The 8,092-nt window shown below is 43.4% G+C and overlaps 1 protein-coding gene across 1 annotated transcript; it reads right to left on the bottom strand.

The window, feature by feature from the left end:
- Positions 1-206: 206 nt before the first annotated feature.
- LOC148019178 (metacaspase-4-like) lies at positions 207-2,231 on the bottom strand. Its single transcript, XM_087660722.1, has 2 exons — positions 1,698-2,231; positions 207-1,310 (listed from the first exon to the last, which is right to left on the bottom strand). Exons 1-2 carry the CDS (start codon positions 2,041-2,043, stop codon positions 292-294), a joined length of 1,365 nt encoding a protein of 454 aa, XP_087516848.1. The 5' UTR covers positions 2,044-2,231; the 3' UTR covers positions 207-291.
- Between the last annotated feature and the right edge of the window lie 5,861 nt (positions 2,232-8,092).

The raw sequence follows: 8,092 nt of genomic DNA, 5'->3' as shown, positions 1-8,092 counted from the left end.
AAGAGTACAACTAATCTTGACCATATTCCAAAAATATTTCAAAAGTACAGCTAATCATAATTCATTATTCCCACACTTGTGCTATCAATATTTCTAGATGGCTTATCATACAACTTGAACCTTGGACCTAAGACGTTGCACAACTCCCTCAAGAGAGAGATGAAGGTCGTATACGCCAAATTACAAGCATTATCGTCTGCTCAAACTTTTGACGAAGAGAGACAATCTTATTACCTACGGAAGGTGGTTACAAAATCACATGCTCTCGAGAAAAGATAAGGACAACATCAATCAACAGATAAAGATGGAGTCCGCATTCTCGTCTGTGCAATAAAGACCAGGCTGCTGGGAGAAGCCCTGGGAGGCCAAGAGACGACGGGCCTCCGAAACGAGCTGGCGGAGGGTGATAGGCTCGGAGTGGGTTTGGAGGATGGTTTGGATGGTATTGCTGAGGGCGCCGTAGGCTTGAGAGGAGTCCGAGCTGCCGCCAGGGTTGGCGTCGGCGGATGTCTGGCTGGACTGGCAGCCACTGATAAGGATGCCCATGTCAGGGGCGCCGGCGGCGCGGCGTTTGCCGGCGTAGACGGCCGAGGGGTCGGCAGGGGCGGGGGTCTCCAGGGCGGGCTTGGCCCACCCAAAGCCGTCGCCGGGGCTGTCGTCCAGCTTCTGCTGCAGGAACTGGCCGGCGAGGGAGCCGACCATGCTCATGAGGCCGCCTGAGGATTCCGAACCGTCGCCCGCGTCGCCGGCCTGGTGGGCACCGAGTTTGCCCATGACGAAGACTTTGACGAATTTCTTGACCTTGGAGCTGGAGTCGTCGCCGAACATGTCGTAGAGGGTGGGGCGGATGCTGCCCACCTCGATGTCCTGGCGCCCGGTCTTCTCTCGCAGCATCTCCAGCAGCGTCTCCAGCGACAGAGCCCGGTTCTTCACACCCGGCAGCTGCTCTCTCGAGCGCCCTCCCTCCTCCTCCTCCTCTTGCCTTCTCCTAGTACCGTGATGGTCCCCTCCGAATCCCAACCCCAACCCTCCCACGTCCAGCCCCCTGCTCTCCAGCGCCTCCCTCACCCCCCCGCTCTCCCACGCTTGCTTCAGCATCCCTCTCCAACCTCCACCTCCCCCTCCTCCGCTCCTGTCCTCCTGCCCCTCCTCGTTATACTCTCTCCTCCCCCCCTGCAGCTCCTCTTGGAAACTCTCCCCGATCTGCTCCTTGGAATGATCGATCAACCCGCCGCTGTGGCAGGAGTCCGACACGATCGTCAGCGTCGCTCCCCGGGGCACTCTATCTACGAACTCACGGAAGTCATCATCTGCACGAAAAATTGCACATCAGATCCCTTGTTTTCCCCTATAGTGTTCAACATCAGGAGCTTGAATCTACTCGGAAGGTTTCCGATACCTGGTTAGGTGCGGTTGGGGATATTAGCTAGATATACAGTTCCTCCCTCGCAAACGCTCATAATATTTTCATAATTCACAACGGATGATTCACAATGGAAGAATTACTGTGGCAATTGGTCTAAACGTTCTTGTGATAGATCATTCTATAGGATCAACCTCTTCTGACCTTCCACAGCTTAACAATCAGTAAAGCTGCAGAAAGCTCGCTTAATCAAACTATCGGAAAGAAACAGCACTCGAAGTTACGGACAATCGCTACTCTCTCAATTGTAGCAAATTAGCTTCATGCCACTCACCGTTCATCAGATTCATGTCACACGGCACTATGCACTCATCATAGCCCGTGTCGTCTTCTTCTCCCGTCTCTGCAGGTAGGCGCGTCCCATGGCCGCTGTAGTGGAAGAAGAGCACATCTCCTGATTCGGCTTCTGATATAAGGTCGTTCAGGGCCCTCTTGATGTTTGCCCCGGTAGGCTGCGTGTAGCTATCGTCCGTGTCGATCAGGACAGTAATATCCTGCTCCTCGAAGCCAAATCTCTCGACCAGGGCCTTGTGCATCCTCCACACATCATTTACGCAGCCATGGAGCTCCGCCTTCGTCCCTGGGTAGTTGCAACCCACCAGCACGGCTCTCTTCGCCATGTCCCCGATCTAATTCTGCACACAGTAGGACTGCTTTACTACTGATAATGATCAATGGCAATGGCTCACCTGCAATCCCCTTGTCTTCTGCACACAGCAGAGTCTCCACTTATAGCTTTACTACTGAAGATGATCATGAATGGCTCACCGACACAGCGACGTGTTAAAGGGATATTTATCATGGACTGACCACGATAATGTTCACAAGGCGACGGTGCTTAAAATGTCTTTCGCTTTACACATCGATATATAAATTATTATGCTGTCTCCTTTTGGAGATGCAATGTTGGCCATTAGATGGATCATTAATGGAGTTGCCATGACGATGAGTGACGTCAACATGAATGCCATTGATTAGGCACTATCGTTCCAAATCAAGGAAGAATTGGATTTGAACGATGTCAAATTGAACTCCTAGGCTCTCTTCTATTGATTTAAAGTTTTCCCTAGCAAAAATCCCATCTCATGGATTGCCTTTAGCATTCTAATTTCTCGGCCTTGCCTTGCTAGGATTGAAACCACCTTCAAAATCCTTCCAATTATAGCCAGATAAATTGTTTGAGTGATGAGTCCCCTTTAGCTTATGCAATCCATTTGCTTTCGCGCAAAACAATTTTCCAAGTCCTCACCACACTATTATGTAGTAGTAAGCCTCCTAACTTATCAAACACCTTGTCTAAACCTAACCCACCATAGCCTTCTCATGCATGCCTTTGTTATTGCCAATGTACTATATAAACTATCTTAACAATTTATGCACATTCTTCCAAGGAACTATCTTAATAGTTTGTCCACATTCTTTCAAGGAGTTGTCTTAATAGTTTATGTGCATCCTTTCAAAGGAACTATCTTAATAGTGGAGTAGGTACTTAGGAGTATTAATTTAATATTCTCTACACTTATCTTGGAGCCTAACACTTTAGTGAACAACTCATACACTTGCAACAAATTTTAATTGAAGTCTCATGCAACACTATGGTATTTGTATTATCATTAGTGAAGATTTGAGAAGCAAGAAACCCTCCCTCAAGTAATGGTAAAGCTTGCTCATTCTTGCAATAGCTCTTAAAAGATACTCGGTCACAATGGAAAAAATGACAAGGGCAAACTTCGTAAGGGAAAAACCTTTGGACAAGTAGCCATTAATTAATGGTGTCTTGGTAAGCAAAGATGCAGCCATCTTGTAGAAGATGCATGCCTAGTCCTAGTCCTAAGACTTCCACTAATTTTAGGATAAATTGCCATCATAAGCTTGTCTAGGTCCATACTAATAATGACAAAATTCTTACTATTTACAGAGGCTAAGTCAATCTCTAGATGGCATCATGGATTTTCCTTCCATGCACAACCCATATTCTTAAGGATGTAGCAACTTCGAGGCTCACAACAGATCTTGTGTACCAAAGCTTTTGCTATAGTTTCTAAGGAGAGGGAAAGAGAAGGTGCTCTTATATTAGCTTATGTGGAGCCAAAAGCCAAGGAATGATGGAAGGATGGCAATGGTTTTATGCTTTCTATATAGGTCATTAGAGATGGTGAAGAAGTTGAGATAATATTTATCTATGCCCCTAATGTCTCATCCTTTAGGGAAGAGAAGTTGTACATGCTAGCCTAAGCAAGAGCTATGGAGATTCAAGAACATCAAAAGGTGGAGCATGAGTGAAATCACAAGCATAAGCAAGAGCTATGGAGATTCAAGCAAAGAAGAGAGGGACTAGTATGTGGGAACTCGAACAATCACAATGTGTAACCTACCTTTCCTTATTCCATTGTCATGTAAATAATAAAGAATAATGTGACAATGATGGGTGGTCACCACTTGCAGTGTGCAGGTGTGTGAGTAGTAAGTACAAAAGTAAATATAGGTGGTGAGGTATAGGTGACCTTTAACCACCAAAAACCTTCCAATTAAAGATGAATGTGTATAAGTATGGAGAAAATAAGACAAAACTAACAAAGTACAAAGTGTACATATAAGTACAATAGGATGAGGAATAGATGTCATCCCATTCTAGGCCCATTATCTTCCTAAGGAAGGCATAATGCTCCATTAGGAGACTTTTAGTGATGAGTAGATATATAGGATTCTAGTCAATCAAAATCTTGAAAACCTCTATCTACTTGTCCTCAATCACCTCTTTGAGGAAGTGATAATGAACCTCTTGAATGTGCTTGGTCTTTGCATGAAAGACTATTACATGGCAACTAAATGGTACTAATAGAGTCCAAATATAATGTAGGAGCCATACTCATGCCAAGGTCTACCACTAGATAGTCTAACCATAGGGCCTCCTTGCAAGCATTTGTGGTTGAAATGTAATTAGTATCAATAGTAAATAAGGCCATGAAATAGGTGTACATGAGACCAAAGTAGGTAGTTGAGACATACAAGGTGATCTTTCAAGAGAAGCCTCCTATTATAGTATAGCTAGCTTGAGTTAGACAACCTATTATAGCCCTTGATGATGTAGTGGCCCAGGATCTACTTATTATGCAAGATCATGATGTTGGACAGGGAGGAGGACAAGCCATATAGGCCCCATAGCTAGTCTTGAGATGCTCAACTTGAGCCTCACATCCTCCTTATCATTTTGAGCCCTTTATGCACTATCTCATGGTGACACATTTTGGTGAGCCCCTTACTTATGGGGAGAGGACCATGCAGTCTAAGTATGATCCACTACACAATAACCATATATGGGATTTAGTTCCTTTGTCCAATGGAAAACATGCATTGCCATGTAGTGAGTATACAAGTTAAAGAGTACCCTTGATTGCACTAAGCTAGCATATAAGGCCACATTGGTTGCTAAGGGTTTTAAGCAAGAGAAGAAAGTAGACTTTGGTCAAGATGACGGTATTGTTCTTGGTTGCATTGATGGAACTGGACTTGTATTAGATGGATGTGAAAATGACCTTTCTTCATGAGGAATTCTATGAGTACATTCCAAGGTGTTAGCCCATCTAACATGTATCACCATATCCAAGAAAGATGCCATTGATAGTGTTGTGTGGCTACACATTCAATGAAGTAAAAATAAGAAAAATACATCTATATAGGTATTCTAGAGATATGCTTATGGGATACTTACTCATGATCCTGGCAGGTTTTTCTAGGATCAAAATTGGTCCATTGAAATAGTATAAGTTTCCATTGTTAAAGTTCTATTAATTTAATGAGAGTTTTGGGTGGATCAAAACACATGCAAGGAGTTATATTGAGTGCTACAAGGAGACTGGGCCTAAAAATACAAAAAGACAATGTGTTTATGGGTTGAAGTGGTTTTGGTGTGTTTTATGTATATCTAGACTATTTTGGCAAGAGTATTGTCAAGGTATTGAAGGGTTTTGCTTTGTATCTTTTGCAATATAGTTCTTGGGCCGAAAGTATGGAGCTAGGCTCTTGACCTAGACAATCTTTTGCATTAGCTATTTGTCTCAAGTGTAGTATATTTAGTCGGGAGAGTTTTACTATAGTTGTACAGGGTATTCATGAGTAATACAAAGGGTTGTTCAAGTTGTCTGTTTCTTGGCTTTTATTGTTTATCAAAGAGTTTTTGTTACATTGTTTCTTTCTTCCATCTATTTTGTCTATTCCTTTGAACCTCAATGGCTTGTGGCTTAACACATATCCCCTTGACATTTGGTGAACTCGATGTTAAAAGCTATGTCCGAACTTGACAAGATGAGAGATAGTTGTTGAGATATCGAGCTCCACTCGTGATACGCCAGGGTGACCGTTGTGTATTTATGTCACCGACTTGTCAGTTACAGATGCGGTTGGTACACAGCCCATGAATAATAGCTACATGATAGCTATCCTTATCTACTCTAGTTCGTGGCTCAGTTAGTATGCCACCTTAGTTAGTTGAGTTTGGTTTGAGACCCATATATAGGGTTCTTCTATTTCTTTGTACTAGTGTTCTTTTGGCTTACACAACTAAGAAGATGAAAACTGTTTTCAATCTCCACCCTTGTGTGTATTCTCCCATTGTGCAAGCAAGAAAGCTTCAAGTGAGACTCATTCCTTCTCTCCCACAATCTTGACATGGTATCAGAGCCTTGTTCATGGTAAGGAGCTCAAGAAAGCAAGCCAAGCTCGCGGTGTTCTGGTAAGAGGAGTAGTGTTTCTTTCATTTTCTGTTTTGGGAGCAAATCTCTGCAAGTAGCACAGCCGAAAAGTGCAGAAGTGCATTGTCTCAGGTTGAGGCGCCCTTTGCAGTGAAGCAAGAGGGCAGCATATGCTGCGGGTGAGGGTTTTAGCCCTCGGCGACCTTGTTTTTTTGATTTGAGGCCATTTTGGGGCTTGTTTTGGAGGCGGAAGTTTTCTGCACGCACTTAGGAAAAGGCCCAGTTTTATGCTGTGCAGCCACTGTTCTACAGGTCGGTGAAAAGTTACTGTAGAAATTGCATCGTATGCTTGTGCGCAGAGACATTGGGAGTTACAGAATTATCCATGTTGCCTGTTGATGCAAAATCGTCACTAGGAAGTGACTGTGTGGTCAAATACCACTTTCGTCAGTTTTGCAGATTTGCCTTTGTGAGGCTGAAGCTCTGTTCTTTGCAGTGACAGAATTTTTTGCAGTGTTCTGTAATGGCGTCTGATTGTCTCACACAGATTGTCACTGAAAAGCTTGACAAGAACAACTTCCAAGCATGGAAGCTTAGAATGACGAATTTCCTTATGGAAAAAGGATATTGGGAATTTGTTGCAGGAAATGAAGAAGAACCAGTTCTTCCTAATGTTCCCAATCAACAGAAAATGCAGGCATTTAAAGCATGTCATGAGAGAGCCATGAAAGTTATGTATTGGCTGTCTATCAGCATTTCAGACTCTATGATTGTGCATATTCAAGATGTAAGTACGCCAAAGGAGGCATGGGATACTTTGTCAAAAATGTATAGTACAAATACACAAGCTAGGAAAATGCAGCTCAAGCAAGAGTTGCATAATGTGCAAAGAGAAAATATGAGCATCAATGACTACCACATGAAGGTGAAGAAGATTACAGATGCACTTGCTTCCATTGGGTCGCCAGTGGAAGATGATGATTTAGTTTCTGTGACCTTGAATGGTCTAGGAAATGATTATGCACAGTTCTGAACATCCATTTCCGTCCGTGAAAGATTTCCTGATTTTGAGGAGTTGATTGCTCTTCTAATTTCTGAGAAGCAGAGAAATGGTGGTGCATCTTCTTCAGGAGGAACTTCAAAAGAAGCTGTCTTCTACTCAAATGTTGGAAGAGGTAGAGGCAGAGGTAGAGGAGGCCGATATGGAAGCCGTGGTAGAAATCAGAATATGCAGCAAACTCAAGAAAACCAGTCCTATGGAGGAGGACGTGGTAACTCTAGAGGCAGGGGGAGCCAAAGAGGTCGTGGTGGATGGCAAAGAGGCCAAAATACAAACAGTAATGTTGAATGCTACTACTGTGGTAAAATGGGTCATATGGCTAAAGACTGCTATAAAAAACAGAATGACATCATGAATAGAAAACTGCAACAAGGGAATTATGCATCTTCTAGTAGATAGGGTGATGACAGAAATGAGCACTTGTTTATGGTGCAGCACATGAACAATTCTGTGACAAGTGCAAAAGAAAGCAATGATGTATGGTATGTTGACTCAGGTGCATCAAACCACATGACAGGTCATGCAGAATGGATGGAGGATGCAAGAAAAATGGAAAAACCAGGATTTGTGGAGACTGGTGATGATACTGCACATCCTATTGTGCAGATTGGAAAAATTCCTTTGTCTATGCAGGATGGAAAAAAGAAATACATGTCCGATGTATTTCATGTCCCGAATATCACCAAGAATCTGGTTTCTGTTGGTCAAATGGTTGAGCAGGGCTTGCAAGTCAGATTTAATCCTCATGGATGCTTTGTTGAGGATATGAAAAATAAAGATCACTTGATAGCAAAAGGAAAGAAGAAGGGCAGAGTGTTTACATTGGATGCAGACATGTCTGAATTAAGTGCAGCAATGTTTGCACATGGGACCGGTGTAGTTGCAGATATTGATATCTGGCATAAACGCATTGGTCAT

The sequence above is a fragment of the Lygodium microphyllum genome, chromosome 20 (assembly GCF_053477565.2).
Source record: "Lygodium microphyllum isolate KBCC chromosome 20, Lygodium_microphyllum_v1.1.10, whole genome shotgun sequence".
NCBI classification, from domain to species: Eukaryota; Viridiplantae; Streptophyta; class Polypodiopsida; order Schizaeales; family Lygodiaceae; genus Lygodium; species Lygodium microphyllum.
The sequence above is the reverse complement of the archived record's forward strand: the minus strand, read 5'-3'. Positions and strand labels throughout refer to the sequence as shown.

Bases quoted from the DNA above. Each gene is read 5' to 3' on its own strand.
- LOC148019178 (XM_087660722.1), bottom strand. From the start codon at position 2,043: ATGGCGAAGAGAGCCGTGCTGGTGGGTTGCAACTACCCAGGGACGAAG. The intron at 1,311-1,697 runs GTGAGTGGCATG...TTTTTCGTGCAG, and splicing joins TGACATGAATCTGATGAACG to ATGATGACTTCCGTGAGTTC.